The 25,527-nt window shown below is 40.9% G+C and overlaps 1 protein-coding gene across 4 annotated transcripts; it reads left to right on the top strand.

Annotated features, from left to right (window-relative positions):
* The first annotated feature begins 1,182 nt into the window (after window positions 1–1,182).
* Window positions 1,183–23,603, top strand: GDE1 (glycerophosphodiester phosphodiesterase 1). Of its 4 annotated transcripts, XM_032605914.1 has the most exons (7): window positions 1,183–1,595; window positions 4,186–4,294; window positions 8,346–8,517; window positions 10,338–10,443; window positions 12,705–12,797; window positions 21,178–21,389; window positions 22,976–23,603. In XM_032605914.1, exons 1-7 carry the CDS (start codon window positions 1,335–1,337, stop codon window positions 23,121–23,123), a joined length of 1,101 nt encoding a protein of 366 aa, XP_032461805.1. In that variant the 5' UTR covers window positions 1,183–1,334; the 3' UTR covers window positions 23,124–23,603. The 4 variants fall into 4 exon arrangements, with proteins under 4 accessions (XP_032461805.1, XP_032461807.1, XP_032461806.1 ...); XM_032605915.1 differs by lacking the exon at window positions 4,186–4,294 and having other exon boundaries at window positions 1,185–1,595; window positions 8,342–8,517; XM_032605917.1 differs by lacking the exon at window positions 4,186–4,294 and having other exon boundaries at window positions 1,502–1,595.
* The last annotated feature ends 1,924 nt before the right edge of the window (window positions 23,604–25,527 follow it).

Below are 25,527 nucleotides of genomic sequence, written 5' to 3'. Positions count from 1 at the left end.
ACAGGAGCAGATGTCACTGTTAACGATTTTAGTGCTTTCCTAGATATGAGGAGATGCAAGAATTGGGCTCATAAAATCTTCCGAGAATATCTAACTATCTCCCTGAACTCCTTGCAGGGTGTGTTGAAGGTCAGTGACTGCAGTGGCTAGTAACTTAATCCTTGTAGAGGCAGATGGCAACTGCCAATTTTTTGTGGGCATTTCCAAAATATGATTTAGCAGCTAGCCACTTCCCACTTCCTAAATTGGCTTTACTTTCTGCCTCTCTTACTGACCCTCTTTCCCGTGCCTATTTTTTCATATGTAAAATAAAATTTTCAAAAGTGCCTATCACAAGGTCGGTTGCGAGGAACAACTGAGATAATTCTTGCAGTGCCTAGTACAGAAGCCCCATCATTAGCCCTGAGTAGGAGGAGAAGGTTAGAAGGAGTTAGCAGTGGAAAATTCATGGCATAAAACTGGGGTGTCATGATGTCAGCCCTGAGTCTGCCATTTCATTGACTCCGCTCAAGTCCTTTGACTTCTCCTGGCCTCAGTTTATTACCTATAAAATGAGGGCATTATTAAAATCCCTTTCAACTTTATAATCCGATTATGCCTCCTTTGCTATGTTCTTTCATTCCCTCAGAATCTGAAAAAATCCTTCTAAAGTCGACTGAATTCAGTTTCCTGAGGTAATACCCAACCGAGCCTGTTGTGAGAATAACACACAAAGCAGTTGCAGCCATGGAACCTGGAACGTGGTTATGTGCTCTATAAATGTTAACTGTACTTTCTAACACTATTATTTTGCCCCACGAGAATGTAAGCCCCATGAGAGCAGGGATCCTGTCGGTCCTGTTCACTTGCTATTGTCCTGAGCATCCGGACTGCTGCTCGCATACCTTCAATTGAATTAATAAATAGTGTAAGCGTCCTGCCCCTTCAAAGTTTCCTTGACGACAAAATGGAGTCATTAAGATCCTTTCCAGTCTTACGACCTTAAGACTGCTGTCATATCCCTCGCCTTGCTTCTAGAGTTTGAAAGCCCCGGAGGAAATCCGGACCACAGAATAACGCAAGACGTACTTTGGAACTCCAGCCGGGAGCTCGGACCAGCCTCCCCGTTGCCTTGGCAGCTGCTACGCCCCGAGCTCTGGAGATCCTCGGCCCTGATTGGCTGGACCTCGGGCTCCTTCTACGGAAGTAGTCGCTGCCGCCATTGTGCGGCGCTCATCCACTCGAAGGGTGTCAGCTGCGGCCCGCGCTTCGGGCTGTCGTCGTAGTTTCTTGGTTTCCTGTCCGCGGAGCCCGGCGGGACCGGGACTCCCGTCCGTGCCGGTGCGGGCGCCGGCATGTGGCTATGGGAGGAACAGGGGGGCCTCATGGGCCCGTTCTCCTTCCTGATGATGGTGCTGCTGCTGGTGACGCGCAGTCCCTTCAATGCCTGCCTCTTCACCGGCAGCCTCTACCTCCTGCTGCGCCTCTTCAGCTTTGAGCCGGTGCCCTCCCGCAGGGCCATGCAGGTGCTCAAGCCCCGGGACCGCGTCTCCGCCATCGCCCACCGCGGCGGCGGCCACGACGCGCCCGAGAACACGCTGGCGGCCATTCGGCAGGTGAGTCCTACACTCCTCCTGCCCTTGCGCGCCTCCTGGAAGCTTGGACTTGTGCCTGTCCTTCCGAAGGTTCCCCAGCTTTTTCATGATAGCCTTACCACTTCCCCATTTGTCCACAAGGAATACATTCAGGTGGCCCTGGATCCCTCTGAATTACGGAAAATCTCCAGACTTCAAGTGTTAATAGAACACTGCAAATACTTAACGTATTTGCTATGTGCCAGGTACTGAGGATGGTCATGAACAAGACAGAAACGGTACCTGCTTTCACAGAGCTTGCATTGGAGTAGGGGAGACAGGTCTTAAGTAAATAAATACATACATAAGGTACTTTAAGAAAGCGATGAGTGCAATGAAGAAATAGGGTTACCGAATAAGGAATGTCGGGAGGGTCATTTTAGACAGAAATCCTGTCTAAGTCCGAAGAAGTGACCTTTGAACTGAGACCGGGATTATGAGGAGCCCGCCATGGATCTGGGGGAAAAGTGCTCCAGGAAAAGGGAACAGCAAGTGCAAAGGTCCTGAGGTGGGAATGATGTTGGAATCCTCATGTAACAGAATAGACAGTATATGGCCTGACTTCAAGGGACAAAACAAAGGCTGGTGTGTGAATGAAGTAGGAAATGTGGCCAGGTTAAGTAGAGCCTTGGTCAGTCGTTAGCTAACATACTCTAAACGGATCACCTTCACAGCGGCTGTCTTTACTTGTCCTCCAAATTATCCAAATCATCTCCTTATCACCTTTCCCCGTGGTAAGACAACACTAGCAAGGGGACTCCTGATAATTTCTGCCTCCCCTTTCCACAGGGAGCTCTCGGCAGTCTCCGGACTTCATCATAATAACAGCTTGCATAGTAAGAGAGCTTTGCAGTTGTCTAGGCACTTTTGCATATGTGGAAATATATCTGATCCTCTCATTTCTCTGAAACGTTATTTTAACATTAAGTGGGTAGGAAAACTGGCTCAAACACACACAGCTCCTTTTCGAATTCAGCCTTCTGATTCCAAGTCCCAGTGCCCTTTGTCATAGATTAGAATATGTTCCAGGATGTAAAATTTGAACTGAATGTCCTTTCTTTGTCCAGCTAGGGACAGACAGTATTGTGTAATGAACAAGTTACTTAAGCGCTCTGTGTCCCAGTCAGAGTCACGGGTAGGATGTAGCAAGCAAGGCACCCTAGGGTACCGCTCCTCACTCTAGTCCCAGCTCTGACCTTAAGTTTCCTCATCTGTAAAATGGGAATGATGTTAATATCCACCTAATCGGTTGTGATTCAATGAAATAGGCTACCTCACATTAAATGAGAAAGTATGTATGCAAAATACACATATACATATAATGTGTCATATCCTGTTGTGTTGCAAGGGAATTATAGCTGAACTCCATTCATGTCTTGTATGTTTAGGTTGAACATGTCTTTTTTTTTTTTTTTTTTGCGGTACGCGGGCCTCTCACTGTTGTGGCCTCTCCCGTTGCAGAGCACAGGCTCCGGACGCGCAGGCTCAGCGGCCATGGCTTACGGGCCCAGTCGCTCCACGGCATGTGGGATCTTCCCGGACCGGGGCATGAACCCGTGTCCCCTGCATCGGCAGGCAGACTCTCAACCACTGCGCCACTAGGGAAGCCCTGAACATGTCTTTAATATATGTAATTATGATAAATAACATTGCGCCAAGCTGATTCCTGGTTTTAAGAGGAAATGAGATGTAATTTAGCTTGTTCAAATACAAGGTCATTACCAATGAACGTTTTAGCCGTGACAGAATTTAGCTGCAGAAGACAAGGTCACGTCCTCCCTCTTGACTTCAAAAGAAATATGTAGTTTACTTCCTTCAAAGTTTGTTTTTTGTCCTGTTCTTTTTCACTTTGCTTGTTTGCAGCTCATAATTTATATTCTTAAACATTCTATTATGTAAAAAGTCAGGGAAGACATTCTGACAGTGGTAGAATTTCTGGTAGATTATGGAATAGATAGAGAAGGAAAAACTTGAGAGCGGTGAAATGAATGCATTCCAAAAACAGAGTCACGATTATAAACAGTGACAGAAGCATGAAATCAAACCCACAGTCCACTCCACAGAGGGGCCACAGTGCAGCCTTAAAAGTATAATTCAGATTATATCATGCCCATATTTAAAACCCTCCAGTGTTTTTTCTATTGCAGTTAGGTAAAATCAAAACACCTTTCCATTTTGGACCTTTCTCAAAGCCCCAACTCCCTCTGTTTAAACCACCTTGGGTGTTTGTTAATGATGCTTTTGCCTTCATGTAATAGAGAATCTAACTTAAAATATTTCAAACAATAAGGGGACTATCTCACATAGCAAGAGGTGTGTGTGGGAGAGGTGACTTCCAGGATGGTTTATTCCGCTGTTCAATTTGTGATTGTGGAGGACACCGTTTCTGCTGATCTATCTGCTCTGCCACCTGCAGCATATTTACTAGCCCTCATTGTAGTTGCCAGGTGGCCATTGCAGCCCCAGGACTCACATTCTTACATATCAGCATCCAGCCTCAAGAAAAGGCTCTACTCCCTCTTCCATAAGTCTTTCCCAGAAGTCAGTCAATCTCTCCCACTCTCTCTGACAGACGCACACGGAGGGGTTGGGAATAGTCCACTTACAGCAGAGGAGAAAGCTGAACACTGGAGAAAGAACAGCTCTCTACCAGCAGGGAAGAAGAAAGGAAATAGATCTGGGTAGGCTATCAGTACTTTGTGGCTCCTTCCTACCTTGTGGCCTTTGTATTATATTTGCCATTTCTTCTACTTAGAAAACTCTTCCCCTGGATCTTTGTACTGTTGACTCCCTTTTATCACTAAGGTCTCAGCTCAAATGTCATATTCTTAAAGAGGCCTTCCCTGATTGCCTTGTTTAGTGACCCCCCACCTGACTTAACTTTCACATTACCCTCTATTTTCTTTTTCAAACATTTATCACTATCATAATACATGTAACATGTGTATAGTCTGTTTCTCCCCAGTAAAGTGTAAGATCCATGTTCCTTTTCTTTCTTGCTCACCACTCTCTCCTCACTGCTTAGAACAGTGCCTGATACATAGTAGACACTCAATAAATATTTGTTGGAAGAATTGTGATGTACAAATAAGCAATAAACCCATCAGAAAAGATATTCAACATTATCAGCCATCAGAAAAATGCAGTTCAAAACCACAGTGAAAGACCACTTAATACCCACTAGGACAGCTGTAATCAAAAAGACAGACAGAAGTATTGGTGAGATTATGCAGCAGTTGGAACCTTCATGCACTGATGATGGGAAACTAGTCTGTCAGTTCCTCAAAAGGTTAAATATAGGACTTCCCTGGTAGTGCAGTGGTTAAGAATCCACCTGCCAATGCAGGAGACACGGGTTCAAGCCCTGGTCCGGGAAGATTGCGGAGCAACTAAGCCCATGCGCCACAACTACTGAGCCTGTGCTGTAGAGCCCGTGAGCCACAACTACTGAAGCCCACCCGTCTAGAGCCAGTGTTCCACAACAAGAGAAGCCACTGCAATGAGAAGCCCGTGCACCGCAACTAGAGAAAGCCCACATGCAGCAATGAGGACCCAACACAGCCAATAATTAATTAATTAATTAATTTTTTAGAAAACAGTTAAAGATAGAATTACCATCTGAAGCAGCAATTTCACTCCTAGGTATATACTCAAAAGAATTGAAAACATGCATCATGCAAAAACTTGAACAGGATTGTTCATAGCATTATTCATAATAGCCAAAAAGTGGAAACAACAGAAATGTCCATCAGCTGTTGAAAGGATAAATAAAATGTGATATAGCCACACAATGGAATATTATTTAGCAAGAAAAATGAATGAAGTCCCCATACATGTTATAACATGAATGAACCTTGAAAACAGTATGCTAAGTAAAAGAAGCTAGTCACAGAAGACTGCATATTATATAATTCTATTAAATAAAATGTCTCGAATAGGCAAAGCCATAGAGAAAGAAGTAGATTAGTAGTTGCCAGGGACTGGGAGGGTTGGAGAGAGAAGTGGGGACTGACTGCTAATGGGTATGGGGTTTCTTTTTGGGGTGATGAAGATGTTCAGAAAGCGATTGTAGTGATGGTTGCACAACTGCAAATATGCTGAAAACCATTGAATTGTACACTTTAAATGGATGAATTTTATGGTATGTGAATAGTATGTCAAAAGCCATATAAGTATAATGACTTTATTAAAGCAGATACTTTTTAAATCAACTTTGTCAAAGTATAATTTACATACAATAAAAGATACATTTTCAGTATACAGTTTGATGAGTTTTGATAAATATTTACACCTGGGTAGCCACCACCTCAATCCATTTCCATCACCCTAGAATGTTCCTTTGTGTTCTCTTTGGAGTCAACCCCTACTCCTGCCTCTGCCCCAAGGCAATCATTGATCTGATTTCTCTAACTATACTACCCTATACTATTCTATTACTAAACTATTAGTATAGTTTCAAACTAACATCTTAAGTAAAATTTTAATAAATTACAGTATTTATGTAGACTAGTTTATGTGAAGTGTGTATGTTTAGAAGAAAAATACTATTATAAGAAACTTCTTGAAATAAGAGTATGAAGTATATACTAATATGTGAATCAGATTCAGGGGTTTATCTTTTTGCCTCTACGTAAAAGTATTGGGAAAGAAAGTTGAATGCAGTCATTAGAAGATCTGGTCTAAGAAGCTCTAGTATGGTGATTCTTTTATAGAACTTTTGTTTTTGGCCTTAATAAACTACACAGAAAAGACAAATAAATGAACTCATTACCTTTAGTATTCTTGCTAAAATACAGTGTCTCACCATTGTTATTTTTTGTTTTGTAGCCAAGTAACAATGGCCCTAATGGATAAAAGTATAATTGAACTGAATTACTAGCATCAAGGAATAAGGTTAACATTTGTATTACAGTGAGAGAGATGCACTGTGAATACTGGAAATGTGATCTTGTTTTATGTTATACAATATATAACCCATGTTGACTTATCAGTGCATTATTAAACTTAGAAAAGATATACCTTTTAATCTTATAAAAAGATGTACCTTTTAATCAGTGTAGATGTAAGCATTACATCTTATGTAATGACTTTTTCACAGAGGCATAAGTGTTTTTCTAGTCATAATAGCTTATATTGAGTGCCACCTCTGAGCCAGGCACCAAGCTTGGTGATTTACACACATTATTTCTAAATCCTCACAACTCTTAAGATCATTAAAGAAGTATCATCATAAAAATGATGAAATGGAGGCAAGAGTAATATTTGTAATTAGATGACATAGCCAGTTAGTGATGGAATTGGAATTTTTAGAGGGGGAAATCTTGGTCATATACGTGAAAATCAAACTTTGAAGCCTAGAAGAAAACAGTTGTTTATAAGTGGAGGTAAGAAAGGATTTAAATAAGATAGACAAATCTCCACCTATGAAGGACATAATTAATAAATTTGACTATTTTACAGTTAAAAACGTGTTAACAAAGCACAATAACAATGGCTAATGTTTATCGAATGCTTACTATGCCCTAGTACAGTGCCGTATGTTGTTTATGGGTACTTAAGTGTGTAGTAAATATATAAAGACCTGTAAGGGAATGATATAGAAATTATGCACGTCCACTTGGCAGTTGCCTCTGGAGAAGAAGGGGGGAGGATTTTAGCTATATCTGTAGTGTGATAGTAAAGTCATGTGGTTAAGAGTGTAGCCTCTACCACGTCCTAGTTTGTGTAACCCAGAGCAAGTTTCTTAATCTCTCTCAGTTTCCTCATCTGAAAATGAGAATGTTAATAGTACTTCCTGAAGGGTTGTGAGGATCAAATGAGTTAATACATTTACAGCAGTTAGAATAGTGCCTGACAGATACAAAAGGCTCAATAAATAATAGAGCTATTGTTTTAGGGCAGCAAGAGATTGAAGCAAATATGGCAAAATGTTAACATCCGTTAAGTCTTTTTTTTTTGCTGTATACTACTATGTATGTTTGCAATGTATGTTTGCATAATTTAAAAAAAAATTAAAGTCTTTAAAGTCTTGATCATAATGAGTGTTTCACGTCTTCATTGTGACAAAGAAGCCAAGGAAGCAAATGTTGGATAGTGTGTCTCAGAGGAGCATGGCCCCTCAAACTTTATGTTCATGTTCTCTTTTTAGATAAATTCTTGTGCGCCTTATCAGGCTTACCAACTTGTTGGCCAACAGCCAGTGCTGCTCACATAAACAAAATCTAGCGTCCTCTAGAAGCAGTCTTGGTTTTTCTGCTCTAGAGAATGGAATTAAACCAGCAAAAACCTGACTCATCCTGTCTATGCCAAGGTAGTGCAATATCCAACTAATCAACAAACACAGGGGAATCATCAGAGATACTGCACCAAAGAGAGTGTAGGTAAACAGTGAAATGTGACTAAATATTTGTAATTGTAAGCCATTAATGGTCTGTATAGTTAAAGCAACCAGAGAAAACAAATTCCAGAAGTCTCCCCATCTGCCACTCTGAGAGTGAGAAAAGTGGGGAAATTGAAGTTTTTAAGGAATCCATAAGTGTGGACACTGAAGTAAGGTTAACATCCATGAAAAAGAGAAATAGGTTGGGTTGCTCTTTGGTATAGGAAGGGAATAGAATCAGTAAGAGAAACTGTCTACTTAGCCAGACCTGTTGGTCATCTTTAGTGTTTAGATTGCAAAATGATATCTGTGGCCACTTGACATTAATATCGTTGGTGTTTTTGTTAAGGCAGCTAAGAATGGAGCAACAGGCGTGGAGTTGGACCTTGAGTTTACTTCTGATGGGATTCCTGTCTTAATGCATGATAGCACAGTAGATAGGACAACTGATGGCACCGGTCGGTTGTGTGATTTGACATTTGAACAAATTAGGAAGCTTAATCCTGCAGCAAATCACAGATTAAGGTAAGTGGTGTATTGTCACCTAAACATATCTTTCAACTTGTGTTGGAGATCACAGAAAGACACTGGCACCTTCTAATTACATCTTCTGCTCCAGAAGAGTTGTTTTGTTGTGTTTTGTTTTCAGCTGTATACAGGTTTCCCAAGTAATGGGCAGGTGCCAGGAACAACAGAAAGATGGCATGAATGCTTTTCAGCTTTTCCCACTGAGGCCAAATTTGGCTTCAGAATTATTCTCAAGACGATACTCTAACGTGACAATTACTTTGTACTGTCATATAAATTTATATATGTATATGTGGTGTGTGTGTGTATGTTATATCAGAGCTAATCGTATAAGATGTTCCAGAAGAAAAGGGTTCTATGATCAAATAAGATCCAACACTATACTTTAGATATTCCCCTTGGGGATAAACAGTTCACGTCAATCAATTCTTGCCTTTAACTTAGTGTTTCTAAAATGTATATGACCACAGAACCCATGCCCTTCCCACCATTAACAACTATAAACACCTTGGAATTGGTATCTGGGTAATATACTTTGGAATGTGGTTATTTAAATCCCTCTCCTCTTGTCTTTGTAATACCGAAAAATGTGTTCTTACTGTAATTCATGTCGTATCAATTCTCTGGTCAATTTATTTGACCCAGTGATTAAACTGTAGTCCTCCCTAAAAGATGATTCAGACTTTATTTTCCTAGGACCTGAAAGAAATTAAAAGTCAGCCAAAGGAAGTCATACTTTAGAAAGAATATTGATAACGCTTGAAAGTTCTGAGTCCAAGCTGCTGGAATTGCTCTCTGCTGTTACAGACATTTCATTGCTCAGCTGTAGGCAAGGGGAAGGCTGGTTTTAATATTACAGTGACACTGTAGCTAATACGATTTCAATTTCAAAGTCAACACTTAATGCAAACAAGCTTAGGGTCAGCGTCACCCTTAAAATACTCTAAGAAGGCATGGTATTGGAGCCAATATACCATCTTAATGTCTTTAACCCAAGCAGTCTTTGTTCCATAGTTGAAAGGTTGCATTTTCTTTGCTTAAATACCAAATGATTGGCTTGTGTTTAGAGACTATGTTGTTGGAAAAGAAGGGAAAATTTCTGTCAGTGGGGTAAAATGCTCATCCTGAGAGGGGAGCATGGCAACTAAGACTAGCCGGAGGAATAGCAAATTCATGTCTCTGATTCCCGGGGAATAGTTACTGAATAGAGTGGCTGGCAGAATTTGCTGTACTATTTATCTTTATCTTTTTTAAAACCAATATCTTACAGTTGAATTAATACCGTTGAATTAGCATAAGTTAAATCATGTAGAGTGAAATTTTGTTATTTGAGAAAAGCTGATTTCTTATGTGTCAGGCACTTAACTTTCCTTTTCTTTTTCAGAAACTTATGTATTAGAAAATTATTTATTTTAACCAGTTTCACTTAAATGCACAACCGTACAGTTAACAGATGTATATACAGCTAGGAATTTCTCCTGCATAAGGTTCTATTAGGGAAAGTACAATCCTGAGTCTCTGAGTTCTCCAAAGATGGCATATCCTCTGCCCTTTAGTGAGTAGAGTTACTAATTATATTATAAAGCCAGTGACTGCCTAAAAAATAAATGATTTTTGTTGTTGCTGTTCTGTGGCCAAGAATATCTTTAATTTGGTTTAAAAACATATTATCCTTGGACTTTGGTATGGTTGGAGAAAGGAAGTTGGGGAAACACTCTTTTCCTTTGGTTGGGAGACATTTTTCAAATGTCTGTTTTACTAAACTTTTATCTTTTCCTTGTTCCTACAATGTACTATTCCTTTTCCCTCTCTTATAGGAATGATTTCCCTGATGAAAAGATTCCTACCCTGAGAGAAGCTGTTGCAGAGTGCCTAAACCGTAACCTCACAATCTTCTTTGATGTCAAAGGCCATGCAAATATGGTACAGTTTATACCATAGACTGCACTTTGGAAAAGACAGCTTTATTTAAGTGCTAGTTTGTTCCAAAATTAGCTATATATTTTATTTTTTATATTCTTAAATTATTTTTACATATTACATTTGCTTAATGGAAGTTTACAGTGCAAAAATCCACATCTTCAAGGAAACAGTAAATTATGGAACCTTTTTAAACCTTTTAACCTTGGATGGAACCATTTAACAATCCCCAATATTCGACAACTAGCACAAAATAGAAGAGTCAGGTTTCTTTTATTTGCATGAAGCATTTACAAAAGATATTAAATGAACAGTAAAGAGGCACTTCTTTTTTTTTTTTTTTTTTTCCAGTACGCGGGCCTCTCACTGTTGTGACCTCTCCCGTTGTGGAGCACAGGCGCCGGACGCGCAGGCTTAGCGGCCATGGCTCACGGGCCCAGCCGCTCCGCAGCACATGGGATCTTCCCAGACCGGGGCACGAACCCGTGTCCCCTGCGTCGGCAGGCAGACTGTCAACCACTGCGCCACCAGGGAAACCCAAGGAACAAGATTTTTAATGAGCACCTCGGGTTTTATTGATGATAACGGCCCATGTTTGGGAACCCTGATAGGTCCTACATTTCACCCATGGTGTACTGACCTTCATGATTATTTTCTTAGAATAAAGAGGGGTGAGGGAGGAGAAGAAATTTTTTTTTTTTTCCAGCTATTTGAGCTTTCTGGTTGGGTGCTTACAGATGGTTTGGGCAGCATTGGGCAGAACATAGTGATCTAATTCACCAAAATGGGAGCATAGGGACTTCACTGGTGGCACAGTGGTTAGGAATCCACCTATCAATGCAGGGGACACGGGTTCGAGCTCTAGTCTAAGAAGATCCCACATGCCACGGGACAACTAAGCCCATGTGCCACAACTACTGAGCCTGCGCTCTAGAGCCCGTGAGCCACAACTACTGAGCCTGCATGCCACAACTACTGAAGCCCGCACGCCTAGAGCCCATGCTCTGCAACAAAGAGAAGCCACCGCAATGAGAATCCCATGCACTGCAATGAAGAGTAGCTCCCACTTGCCGCAACTAGAGAAAGCCCGCACACAGCAACGAAAACCCAACGCAGCCCCAAAAATTAACTAATTAATTAATTTAAAAAATGGGAGTATAAAGGAACAAGTGTTGGCATTAAATTGGAGACGGTAGATAACAGGAGCCAAGATCCCGGGCTTTGGAGATTGTGATTAAACTCTCACCTACTACAGTGTAACCTTAACCTTGATAAGCTTCTGTTTCCTTATGGGCAAAATGGGAACAATGTAAGAAATGACCACATAGGGTTGTTATGAGAATCAGATAAAGAATGTAGGTGAAGCATCACACATGGTGCATGTTAGTTCACAACAAGAAAACGACTTCGGCTCTATAGCTCATACTCTGTGATATTAGTGAAGGGAAGCATGAGATGAATAATTTCTATGTTCTTTTTTATTTTGGGGACTGCATTTAGTTGCTTATATTTGGTTATAGGTTATGTGTGACTTTCCAAAAATTAGGGGTATTTCAAGAATTATGATGTAGCAACATGACATTCCACCTAGCGTCTGGTCATCTCTGTTGTTGGCTGCTACTGTTGCTCAGTGGCCAAATCTGTGAATTCACTAGAGGTTACAAACTATCAGTATTTTAATTCTACCACTTCTTCATTTGGTAGCGGGTCTGCTGCAAAAAGAAACTTCCGCTTTTCTTGGGAAGAGTTGGGAGACTCTTCCCAGTTTCTCCCTTGTCCCATTGCTTCTCCCTCCCTGTTGATGATGGATGACGTTTCCTCTTAGTCGCCTAGACTGAGAAAATCTACCCTCTCTAGTTTGTAGACTGGTTGACTCCCACTTCAGCTAGGAAAGGCAGAGAGATAGAGTTGTGGGTATAAAAGGACCTATCGTAGTGGCTAAACTAGAGTATAAGGAAAAGATTTAAAAATTTTGCTTCCAACCTCCACTGGCCTGTAGTCTGCCATACTTTTCCAAAGTATGACAAAAGGAGGTGAGCCTCTCAACAAAATAGGAAAGCAGCAGTACCCCAGCTTCTTCCTTATCTGCTGATTTGAGTTTAAAATGCATCCTAGTGGATAAAGCAACCTACCAAAACTCCTTTTCACATCCCCATATATTAGTAAACTTCTGATTTACTTAATAGAGTTGTACTTATATATATAGTAGTTACTGGTTGGGACTACATTTTAATAGATTTTAAATACATGAATCTCTTTTACAGGCTACTGATGCTCTAAAGAAAGTATATATGGAGTTTCCTCAACTATACAATAATAGTATTGTCTGCTCTTTCTTGCCAGAAGTTATCTATAAGGTAAAATTCTGGATTTTTGTTGTATATAATATTATGTTAGTTGGTGGTAATAATAGCAGTGGGCTAAATAAGCATAAGATAGATGCCCGTTAAACTGAACTGAATTAAGAAACTTCTCTTTTTTTTTGAATTTTATTATTATTTTTTATACAGCTGGTTCTTATTAGTTATCTATTTTATACATATTAGTGTATAGACGTCAATCCCAGTCTCCCAATTCATCCCACCACCCCCACCCCCCACCCCACCCCCTTTCCCCCCTTGGTGTCCATACGTTCTCTACATCTGTGAAGAGACTCCTCTTTTAAATTAACAAAAATGCAGGAAGGGGAAAGTACTCGTACGCCGTTTTAAAATACCATGATTCCTTTTTAGCCCTTTCTTTCATGTTGTTTATGGGCTCATTCAGATTACTTTGGAAACATTCTCAGAACAGAATGAATTATATATTTCTGTGTCTCACTAAGTAACAGCAGAATATACCTTTTTTAAAAAATAAGTCTTATAGAGAATTTAAAATATGCATAATTTGAAATATGCAAATACATAGATACTACACAGCAAGCCCTCCTTTAACCATAATCCAGCTTGTTTCATCCATAACCCCATTTATCCCCAGAGTTATTTTTTTTAATAGATCTTTATTGGAATATAATTGCTTCACAATACTGTGTTAGTTTCTGTTGCACAACAAAGCGAATCAGCCATATGCACACATATGTCCACATATCCCCTCCCTTTTGAGCCTCCCTCCATCCTCCCTATCCCACCCCTCTAGGTCATCTCAAAACAACAAGGCAATCTCCCTGTGCTATGCTGCTGCTTCCCACCACCCAACTATTTTACATTCAGTAGTGTATATATGTCAATGCTACTCTCACTTCACCCCAGCTTTGCCCTCCCACCGCATGTCCTCAAGTCCATTCTCTACGTCTACCTCTTTATTTCTGCCCTGCAACTAGGTTAATCAGTACCTTTTTTTTTTAACTCCATTTATGTGCATTGGCATACAGTATTTGTTTTTCTCTTTCTGATTTATTCACTCTGTACGACAGACTCTAGGTCCATCCACCTCACTACAAATAACTCAATTTCGTTTCTTTTTTATGGCTGAGTAATATTCCATTGTATATATGTGCCACATCTTCTTTATCCATTCATCTGTCGATGGACATTTAGGTTGGTTACATGTCCTGGCTATTGTAAACAGTGCTGCAATGAACATTGTGGTACATGTCTCTTTTTGAATTATGGTTTTCTCAGGGTATATGCCCAGTAGTGGGATTGCTGGGTCATATGGTAGTTCTATTTTTAGTTTTTTAAGGAACCTCCATACTGTTTTCCATGGTGGTTGTATCAATTTACATTCCCACCAACAGTGCAGGAGGGTTCCCTTTTCACCACACCCTTTCCAGCATTTTTTGTTTCTAGATTTTTTGATGATGGCCATTCTGACCAGCATGAGGTGATACCTCATTGTAGCTGTGATTTGCATTTCTCTAATAATTAGTGATGTTGAGCATCTTTTCATGTGCCTCTTGGCCATCTGTATGTCTTCCTTGGTGAAATGTCTATTTAGGTCTTCCGCCCATTTTTTAACTGGATTGTTTGCTATTTTGATATTGAGCTCCATAAACTGTTTGTATATTTTGGAGATTAATCCTTTGTCTATTGTTTCATTTGCAAATATTTCCTCCCATTCTGAGGGTTGTCTTTTGTCTTGTTTATGGTTTCCTTTGCTGTGCAAAAGCTTTTAAGTTTAATTAAGTCCCATTTGTTTATTTTTGTTTTTATTTCTGTTTAGGAGGTGGATCAAAAAAGATCTTGCTGTGGTTTATGTCAAAGAGTGTTTTTCGTATGTTTTCCTCTAAGAGTTTTATAGTGTCTGGTCTTACATTTAAGTCTTTAATCCATTTTGAGTTTACTTTTGTGTATGGTGTTAGGGAATGTTCTAACTTCATTCTTTTCCATGTAGCTGTCCAGTTTTCCCAGCACCACATATTGAAGAGGCTGTCTTTTCTCCATTGTATATTCTTGCCTCCTTTGTCATAAATTAGGTGCCCATGTGTGCGTGGGTTTATCTCTGGGCATTCTGTCTTGTACCATTGATCTATATTTCTGTTTTTGAGCCAGTACCGTACTGTCTTGATTACTGTAGGTTTGTGGTATAGTTTGAAGTCGGGGAACCTGATTCCTCCAACTCCGTTTTTCTTTCTCAAGATTGCTTTGGCTATTAGGCTATTCCTTTGGCTATTTGTCTTTTGTGTTTCCATACGAATTGTAAAATTTTTTGTTCTAATTCGTGAAGAATGCCATTGGTAGTTTGATGGGGATTGCATTGAATCTGTAGATTGCTTTGGATAGTATAGTCATTTTCACAATATTGATTCTTCCAATCCAAGAACATGGTATATTTTTCCATCTGATTATGTCATCTTTGATTTCTTTCATTAGTGTTTTATAATTTTCTGAGTACAAGTCTTGCCTCCTTAGGCAGGTTTATTCCTAGGTATTTTATTCTTTTTGTTGCAATGGTAAATAGAAATGTCTACTTAATTTCTCTTTCTGATTTTTCATTGTTGGTGTATAGAAATGCCAGAGATTTCTGTGCATTAATTTTGTATCCTGAAACCTTACCAAATTCATTGATTAGTTCTAGTAGTTTTTTGGTGGCATCTTTAGGATTTTCTATGTACAGTATCATGTCATTGGCACACAGTGACAGTTTTACTTCTTCTTTTCCAATTTGTATTCCTTTTATTTCTTTTTCTTCTCTGATTGCTGTGGCTAGGACTTCCAAAACTATGTTGAATAAGCGTGGCAAGAGTGGACATCCTTGTCTTGTTCCTGATCTCAGTGATAATGCTTTCAGTTTTTCACCATTGAGTGTGATGCTTGCTGTGGGTTTGTCATATATGGCCTTTATTATGTTGAGGTAGGTTCCCTCTGCCCATTTTCTGGAGAGTTTTTATCATAAATGGGTGTTGAATTTTGTCAAAAGCTTTTTCTGCATCTATTGAGATGATCATATGGTTTTTGTTCCTTATTTGTTAATGTGGTGTACCACATTGATTGATTTGCATATACTGAAGAATCCTTGCATCCCTGGGATAAGTCCCACTCCATCATGGTGTATGATCCTTTTAATGTGTTGTTGGATTCTGTTTGCTAGTACTTTGTTCATGATATTTGCATCTATGTTCATCAGTGATATTGGGCTATAATAATCTTTTTGTGTGATGTCTTTTTCTGGTTTTGGTATCAGGGTGATGGTGGCTTCGTTGAATGAATTTGGGAGTGTTTCTCCCTCTGCAATTTTTTGGAAGTGTTTGAGAAGGATTGGTGTTAGCTCTTCTCTAAATGTTTTATAGAATTCACTTGTGAAGCCATCTGGTCCTGGACTTTTGTTTGTTGGAAGATTTTTAATTATGGTTTCAATTTCATTACTTGTGATAGTTCTGTTTATATTTTCTAATTCCTCCTGGTTCAGTCTTGGAAGGTTATACCTTTCCAAGAATTTGTCCATTTCTTCGTGGATGTCCATTTTGTTGGTGTATAGTTGTTTGTAGTAGTCTCTTATAATCCTTTGTATTTCTGCAGTGTCAGTTGTGATTTCTCCTTTTCCATTTCTAATTTTATTGATTTGCGTCCTCTCCCTTTTTTTCTTGATGAGTCTGGCTAAGGGTTTATCAATTTTGTTTATCTTCTCAAAGAACCAGCTCTTAGTTTTATTGATCTTTGCTATTGTTTTCTTCATTTCTATTTCATTTATTTCTGCTCTGATCTTTATGATTTCTTTCCTTCTACCGACTTTGGGTTTTCTTTGTTCTTCTTTCTCTAGTTGTTTTAAGTGTAGGGTTAGATTGTTTATTTGAGATTTTTCTTTTTTCTTGAGGTGAGATTGAATTGCTATAAACTACCGTCTTAGAACTGCTTTTGCTGCATCCCGTAGGTTTTGGGTTGTCATGTTTTCATTGTCATTTGTTTCTATGTATCTTTTTATTTCTTCTTTGATTTCTTCAGTGATCTCTTGGTTATTTAGTAGTGCACTGTTTAACCTCTATGTATTTGTGTTTTTTACAGTTTTTTTCCTGTAATTGATTTCCAATCTCATAACGTTGTGGTCAGAAAAGATACTTGATACGATTTCAATTTTCTTAAATTTTCCAAGGCTTGATTTATGATCCAAGATGTGATCTGTCCTGGAGAATGTTCCATGTGCACTTGAGAAGAAAGTGTATTCTGCCACTTTTGGGTGGAATGTTCTATAAATATCAATTAGATCTATCTGGTCTATTGTTTCATTTAAAGTTTGTGTTTCCTTATTTATTTTCCGTTTGGATGATCGGTCCATTGGTGTAAGTGGGGTGTTAAAGACCCCCACTATTATTGTGTTACTTTCTATTTCTCCTTTCATGGTTGTTAGCATTTGCCTTATATATTGAGGTGCTCCTATGCATAAACATTTATAATTGTTATATCTTCTTGGATCGATCCCTTGATCATTATGTGGTGTCCCTCCTTATCTCTTGTAACAGTCTTTATATCTTAAAGTCTGTTTTATCTGATACGAGAATTGCTACTCCAGCTTTCTTTTGATTTCCATCTGCATGGGATATCTTTTTCCATACCTTCACTTTCAGTCTGTATGTGTCCCTAGGTCTGAAGTGGGTCTCTTGTAGACAGGATATATATGGATCTTGTTTTTGTATCCGTTCAGCCAGTCTGTGTCTTTTGGTTGGGGTATTTAATCCATTTACATTCAAGGTTGTTATCGATATGTATGTTCCTATTACCATTTTCTTAATTATTTTGGGTTTGTTTTTGTGGTCTTCTTCTGTTGTGTTTCCTGCCTAGAGAAGTTACTTTAGCATTTGTTGTAAAGCTGGTTTGGTGGTGCTGAATTCTCTTAGCTTTTGCTTGTCTGAAAAGCTTTTGACTTCTCCATCGAATCTGAATGAGATCCTTGCTAGGTAGAGTAACCTTGGTTGTAGGTTTTTCTCTGTCATCACTTTAAGTATATCCTGCCACTCCCTTCTGGCCTGCAGAGTTTCTGTTGAAAAATCAGCTGATAACCTTAAGGGGATTCCTTTGTATGTTATTCTTTGTTTTTCCCTTGCTGCTTTTTATATTTTTTCTTTGAGTTTAATTTTTGTTAGTTTGATTAATGTCTTGGTGTGCTTTTCCTAGGGTTTATCCTGTATGGGACTCTGTGCTTCCTGGACTTGGGTGACTATTTCCTTTCCCATATTAGGGAAGTTTTCGACTATAATCTGTTCAAATATTTTCTCAGACCATTTCTTTTTCTCTTCTTCTTCTGGGACCCCTGTAATTCAAATTTGGTGCGTTTAGTGTTGTCCCAGAGGTCTCTGAGATTGTCTTCGATTCTTTTCATTCTTTTTTTTTTATTCTGCTCCTTGGCAGTTATTTCCACCATTTTGTCTTCCAGCTCACTTATTCGTTCTTCTGCCTCAGTTATTCTGTTATTGATTCCTTCTAGTGTATTTTTCATTTCTGTTATTATGTTGTTCATCTCTGTTTGTTTGTTCTTTAGTTCTTCTAGATCTTTGTTAAACATTTCTTGTATTTTCTCAATCTGTGCCTTCATTCTGAGATTCTGGATCATCTTTACTATCATTGAAATTACTCTGAATTCTTTTTCTGGTAGATTGCCTATTTTCTCTTCATTTATTTGGTCTCATAGGTTTTTACCTTGCTCCTTCATGACACATTTTTTTGACATCTCTCTTTTTTTTTTTTAATGAGTGGGATTGTGTTCCTGTCTTACTGGTTGTTTGGCCTGAGGCTTCCAGCACTGGAGTTTGTAGGCTATTGGGTAGAGTTGGGTGTTGGTGCTGGGATGAGGAACTCTGTTAGACCTCACTCTGATGAATATTCCCTGGAGTCTGAGGTTCTCTGTTAGTCCGGTGGTTCGGACTCGGAGCTCCCACTGCAGGAGCTTCAGCCCAACCCCGGGCTCGTGAACCAAGATCCCGTGAGCCGCGTGGGGTGGCAAAAAAGAGAGAGAGAACAGTAACAAAGTAAAAAATAAAATTAGACTAGGAAACTACCAGATATGTTAGAAAGAATATAAAAATTAAAATATAGATGAATCAACAACTGGAAGGTACATCAGTACCACAATACTAAAAAAGAGGAGGAGGGAAAATTTTAAAAAGGGGGCTGGGGGGAAGGCCTTGGCTGTGGGGGGCAGGGCCTAAGCAAGGGCGAGGTTTGGGCGGTGGGCAGGGCCTGTGCTCAGGACCCACAGGGCTGGAAAAGGCCGTGGGGGGTGGGGCTTAGGCTCAAGGAACAGAAGGGGCCCAGGCGAGTCCCCTACCCCTGGTCTCAGAGGGCGGGGGATCTCACCTGGAAACCCAGCAGGCTTCCTGGGCTCGAGTGGGTGGGGCCCTCCTCTCCTCTCCTGCTCCTCTGGTCTGGGAGGGCCCCTCCCACCTGTCTCTCCTGATCTCCCTGACCTCCCTCCTATGCCCCCAAGGACCCATGCGGTCTGGAGGGGGCTTTGGAGGGCAGGGGATCAGCGTGGGAGCCCAGCAGGCTCCTCAGGCCCGAGTGGGCCGGTCAGTCACCCTCCAGTCCTCTCCCCTCCTCCTGGAGGACCCCTCCTGCCTACCTCTCCTGATCTCCCCAGCCTCAGGGGCGCAGATCCTGTCTGTCCTCCACTTCTCCTCCCCTCTCAGTCCCCGTACATCCTACTGGTTCACTGTGGGGTTCCTTCCGTCTCCTTGGGCGTCAGAGTTCCCCACCAGCAGCCGGCAGGCACCCTCGTTGTGGGGAGAAGCTAACTCCGCATCTTCCCACACTGCTGTCTTGACTCCGCCTCCTCCCCAGGGTTATTTTGAAGCAGATTCCAGATATCATATCATCTTATCCATGAAAATTACATTAAGTATCTTTAAAAAGTGATTCCTTTTTTTTTTTTTAACATAACCACAATACCATTATCCCATCTAAAACCACTAACAAGAAGTCCTTAAGATCATCAAATATCCAGTGTATAAATCCCCCTTGCATGTATTTATTGAAGAAATTAGGTTGTTTTGTTGTCTGGATTTTGCTAATTATGCCATGGTACAATTTAACACATTCATCTCCTCTGTATATTTCCTATGAATTGGTAGAGCTGAAGGCTTTATCAGGTTAGGTTCAGTTATTCGTGGCAAGGTAATTCCTTAGGCAAGGGTCTTCTTCCATCAGGGGGCGCATAATGCTGGGTTGTCTCGTCACGTTGTCAGCAGCTGTTACTGATGCCAGTGGCCGGCTCTGGCAGTTTACTAGGGGTTTTATTTTTATTTTTAATATTTATTTATTTATTTATCCATTTATTTATTTCGCTGCGCCGGGTCTTAGTTGCAGCACACCGGATCTTTAGTTACAGCATGTGGGATTGAGTTTCCTGACCAGGGATCGAACCCGGGCCCCCTGCATTGGGAATGTGGAGTCTTAGCCACTGGACCACCAGGGAAGTCCCTCCTAGGGGTTTCAAAGTGTCAATATTTTAAGTCTGTCATTTCTTGTTCATGTATTACCTAGAGGGAATACTTCTATAAAGAGGATCTCATATACTGTTTAGCTATCCAATAGGCAAATAAATGCTTAATCCTGTCCTTTATTTACCAGTTTCCAAAATAATGAGTTGGTTCTTCAACAGTGACCAACACAGCATGTATTTAAAATTTTGCAGTAAGGGTGGAGCCTACTGGGATATAAACTGTCATTGAGATGAATAGTGTCCTGGGGCTTCTAGACGTTTGGATCAGTGTTTCCCAAACTTCCTTGACCAGAGGCCTTTAAAATGTGTGATCCCTTTTCCAGAGGACCATAGAGCACAGACTAAGAGAATTCCATCCATATCGCGCATTTGTCCGTTGCTCTGTCCTTGTCCCTGCCCCCACTTCTCTCCCTTCTCACCCCATTTCCCCGCCCCCCACAACTTTTTTCAGCCATCTTCTCTAAAAAGGATCAAAAACTAACCAGCCCATCTTGAAATGATCATGGTTCCATCTTCACTGTGTTCTAATTATCTCTGGCCATAATTTAAATCAATATCCAATTGAAAGTTACTCTTTGTGACATTATTAAAATTTGACCCTGACGTTACAGTGTTCTCATTTTAAAGATAGTATTGCAGTTCTTTTAGGATTGTGGAGGAAGTGTTCTCATTTATACTATATATTAAATGCTTTACATTCAACACATTATTTTCTCAAAGGGTTTATGATGGAGTATTTATTTAGTAGACATGGGGGGCAGCATACCTCCTTGTACAGACTGAGTACATTGGCTAAATCTAACGAACAAATGAGAAGTATTGGCCTTAAGATATGATAATTGCTTTATTTTCCAAAATTCCTTTCAGATGAGACAAGCAGATCAGAATGTAGTAACAGCTTTAATTCACAGACCTTGGAGCCTTAGCCATACAGGAGATGGGAAACCACGCTTCGCTACTTTCTGGAAACAGTCCATGTTTGTGGCATTGGACATTTTGCTCGATTGGAGTATGCATAATATCTTGTGGTACTTGTGTGGAATTTCAGCTTTCCTCATACAAAAGGATTTTGTATCTCCGTAAGTTGGAAGATTTTTTTTATCTTCTGATACATTTCCTGAATGTTCTTCTTGAAAAGGGAGGATTAACAGTGGACACCTGGATTGGTTCCCACCCACGAAGCCCACCATGCCTTTATTAAGTTGAAATGCCACTAGCTTCTTAGGTGGGAAGAGTTTAGGCATATTTCACTGTTTCCAAAACAAGTTGATCAAATATTCTTAGGTTTTAGTGCATTTTAAAGAAAAAATAAACGTGCCAAACTATGACGTCAGAGACAGAGAGATTGTATTTCCTTGTGATTGGCTCCCTTTAAAAACCAACATAGGGGGCTTCCCTGGTGGCGCAGTGGTTGAGAATCTGCCTGCCAATGCAGGGGACACGGGTTCGAGCCCTGGTCTGGGAAGATCCCACATGCCACGGAGCGACTGGGCCCGTGAGCCACAACTACTGAGCCTGTGTGTCTGGAGCCTGTGCTCCGCAACAAGAGAGGCCACGACAGTGAGAGGCCCGTGCACGGCGATGAAGAGTGGCCCCCGCTCGCCGCAACTAGAGAAAGCCCTCGCACAGAAACGAAGACCCTACACAGCCAAAAATATAAATAAATAAATTAATTAATTTAAAAAAAAAAAAAAAACCAACATAGGATCTAGGGCAGAACCACAATGAAGAGGTCTTGGGGGCACCTACCTCATCCATCCCAACTTCCCTTCTGCTCCCCTATATATTACAGGCTCTACTCCATTGCTCCCAGGAAACTTCCATTCCCTAACCTGCTAGCAATCTCTGAATCTTTATTTTGGCAATTTTATAGCTGTGTATTTCAGGTGGTTACAGTTGTAAGTTTCATATTATTTCAGGCATGTGTGCATTCAGTTCAATAAATATTGGTTGTATGCCTGCAGTATTGCAAGGTACTGTATTAAGAAGCTGAAGATGCTGTGGTAAAGAAAGAAAGCCACAGTCTGCCCTCATGGAGTTTATAGTCAAGTGGAAGAGATAAATGCTAATCAAGTTAAGATCCAATAAACATAAAATTAGAGCTAAGATAAATGCTGTGTAAGAGAGAACAGTGCACATATGCTGTTTAATTTGTCCTAGTCAAGGGAGTCAGGGAAAACATCCCCAAGGAAGTAACAGCTGAGCTAAGATCTGAAGGGTGCGTAGGAAATGAAGGGATTGGGGCTGGAGGTCCAAGTCAGAGGGGACACACGTGCAAAAGTGCTGTGGCAGGAAGGAGCCTGGTTCTTTCAAGGAACTGCAGGAAAAATCAGTACACACACAGAGTACAGCACAGAAAAGAACGGGGGAGTATGGTGTAAGATGAGGCCAAAGAGACAGGTGGGACTAGGCTAGGTACAGCCTCTGGTAGGGGTTCGGGGTGGGGGGGTCTTCAGCAAGTGGCTGAAGTGTTGAAAGCCGCAGCGGCGTGGTGGAGGTGCTCATGCTGGGTTTGGAACACCCTCTGGCTGCAGTGCAGAGGCCAGTTAAGAGGCTCCTTCTGGGGGCTGTTAGTACTCAGCGAACACCATATTTAGTGACCGTTGTAGATTCCTGAGACTAATTGGCATTATTCTAACAAGGTTGGTTTTTCCTCTTTCTCCAGGGACTACTTGAAGAAGTGGTCAGCTAAAGGCATTCAGGTTGTTGCTTGGACTGTTAATACTTTTGATGAAAAAAGTTACTATGAATCCCATCTTGGTTCCAGCTATATCACCGACAGCATGTTGGAAGACTGCACACCTCACTTCTAGACTTTTCCCCCAGGGAGGAAGCACGGGTAGAGAAACTGCCTGCTGGCCTCATGGAGGAATATCAGCACACCCCAGCCCTTGCGGGATCAGCTGGCTCCCACAAGCAGTAGTCGGTGACTGGGTATTTACCTGAACCAAAGCAAAACCCAGTGTTGCCGCCATGCTCCATGAAATGCCTGAGTTCAAAACCGATGCTCTTGAAAGTCTGGGTCTGCAGAAAGGCACAACACTCTTACCCCAACCTGAGGCACGCACTGAAGCCCGGTGAAGATAAGCACAGATTGAATCGTGCGCTTTGGGGGTGCAGATGCAAATGCACGGGAAATGCATGATCACTCAGAGTTGACGTTTTAAAACTTGACACACTTACATAACTTATTTAAAATATTTGTATCCAGCTATGTTATCAATGTACTGTAGACATCAAACTTGTGACCATACTAATAAAATCATTAAAAGGAGCACTAAGGGAAAACCATGTACCAAGCATCATATCCTAAGACATAAAGAATTTAAGGGAGCTGCTGTTTCCAATCCAGTGGCGAGGGCCCCTGGTGAGACATTGGTGTGAAGCAAAGAAAATGGTAAGGAGGTCTTAATATCAGTCTGAGGAATTGTTTATGGTATCTAGAAATAAGAGCTACAAACCACTAGGGGGCAGAGTTGTACCCTTTCAAGCTGCTCTACAGCAGATGATCACAGACAGAACTAGAAGAAACTTCCGGGAACATCTAGGCTTAGCCTCATTTTACAAATGAGAAAACAAATCTGGAAGGGAAGGGTCTTCCCAGAAATGACAGCTGTGACGTAGAGCCTGATCTCATGATAAAATTTCTTGTTTACTATTTACCAGGAACTTCAGTGGTTTAACATGCGTTATTTTAATTAACCCTCACAAAAATCTTATAGAGATATTAATCTCTTTTTACTGATAAGGAAACCGAGGTACTGCAAGGTTAAAGTCACTTACCCAAGGTCTCAAATTCCTTGGTGTAACTGGTATTCAAGTCCAGGTCAGTCGGTTCAGAGAACCACTCACCTTGTCTGCCTTTATAACGTAGAGCCCTTGATTCCCAGCTCTGCTCTTTCCCATGTGAGCTTCCAGGGGTCTTATTGTGAACTTAAGTGGCATCATTTAAAATGAAGTTGAGTCTTCAGAAAATTGCAAAGCTTGCTGTCTCCTCTAGCTGCCCCACACCCCCACCATTCAGCCCTATCTGGCCTTGATCACAGGCCCACAGCTTAGTCATGACTTCCCTCCTGAATCCTCATGGGTCACTGAGCTCGGCCACCAGCCCACACAGCTGGATGGTGGTGAGAAGCAGACTGAATTTTGCTATAGTTGGTGTTGGCAGGAGGACAATAAATGAGGCTTGGGATGTTTACAAATGAATTTTCTTGAATTTTAAAATTAACAGCAGAACAGAGATTCAGTGAATGGAACAGGTATCTAAACTGCATGACTTCCATGCCACGTTATGACTAGAGTGACAAGAGGAAGAGAAAGGGACCAAAGAAAACATCTGAATTCCCCCTTTGGTTTACGTGCAGAGGCTACACAGCAACTGACAGGGAAGAAATTCTCTTGGGGGTAGCACAGAGTTCACAACATCCCTTCTGTGGTGTGAAGACCTTTTGAGAGCCAGAAGTTCTCTGTCTCTTGACCTTTGTCCCAAATCTGTATTGCACTTGACTCAGCCAGGCCCAATTAAGGATTGAGATCCTGTGCTAAGGTGGTCGTGGGCCTTGAAGAATGGAGAATTCAGATGAAGAAAGAAGGTGTTAATTACTTACTTGGAAGGTTTAGTAAAGGGGTTAAAAACAGGATTTTATTTTTTTGGCTGCTTTGGGTCTTCTTTGCTGCGCGCGGGCTTTCTCTAGTTGTGGTGAGCTGGGGCTACTCGGCTACTCTTCGTTGCAGTGCATAGGCTTCTCATTGTGGCGGCTTCTCGTTGTGGAGCACGGATTTCAGTAGTTGCAGCACACAGGCTCAGTAGTTGTGGCTCACGGGCTTAGTTGTTGCGCGGCATGTGGGATCTTCCCGGACCAGGGCTTGAACCCATGTCCCCTGCATTGGCAGGAGGATTCTTAACCACTGCGCCGCCAGGGAAGTCCCAACAACAGGATTTGACATCAGAAAAAGTTAAATCTGAATTCCTAATTTCTAGCTCTAAGACCTTGGGCAAGTCATATAGCTAGTGTCTTGAATTCATCTCTAAAATAGGGGCAGTATTAGTACCACGGCAGGGGTAGTTGTGATTAAAGGAAAGAGTACATGTAAAATGCTTGTTAGTAACTAAGATTTATGGACTGCCTACCATGTACTGGACGCTGTTTCAAATGCTTTCTATGTGTTTACTCTGCTACAACACCATGAGGTCAAGGTACCATTATAATTCCATTT

This window comes from Phocoena sinus, chromosome 15 (assembly GCF_008692025.1).
Source record: "Phocoena sinus isolate mPhoSin1 chromosome 15, mPhoSin1.pri, whole genome shotgun sequence".
NCBI lineage: Eukaryota > Metazoa > Chordata > Mammalia > Artiodactyla > Phocoenidae > Phocoena > Phocoena sinus.
Note: the sequence above shows the minus strand (reverse complement) of the source record. Positions and strands in the feature narration are given on the sequence as shown.

Coding starts and splice junctions, on each gene's coding strand:
- GDE1 (XM_032605914.1), top strand. CDS start 1,335: ATGTGGCTATGGGAGGAACAGGGGGGCCTCATGGGCCCGTTCTCCTTC. Junction 8,518..10,337: donor GCAGCAAATCACAGATTAAG/GTAAGTGGTGTA, acceptor CCTCTCTTATAG/GAATGATTTCCCTGATGAAA. Junction 10,444..12,704: donor TCAAAGGCCATGCAAATATG/GTACAGTTTATA, acceptor TCTCTTTTACAG/GCTACTGATGCTCTAAAGAA.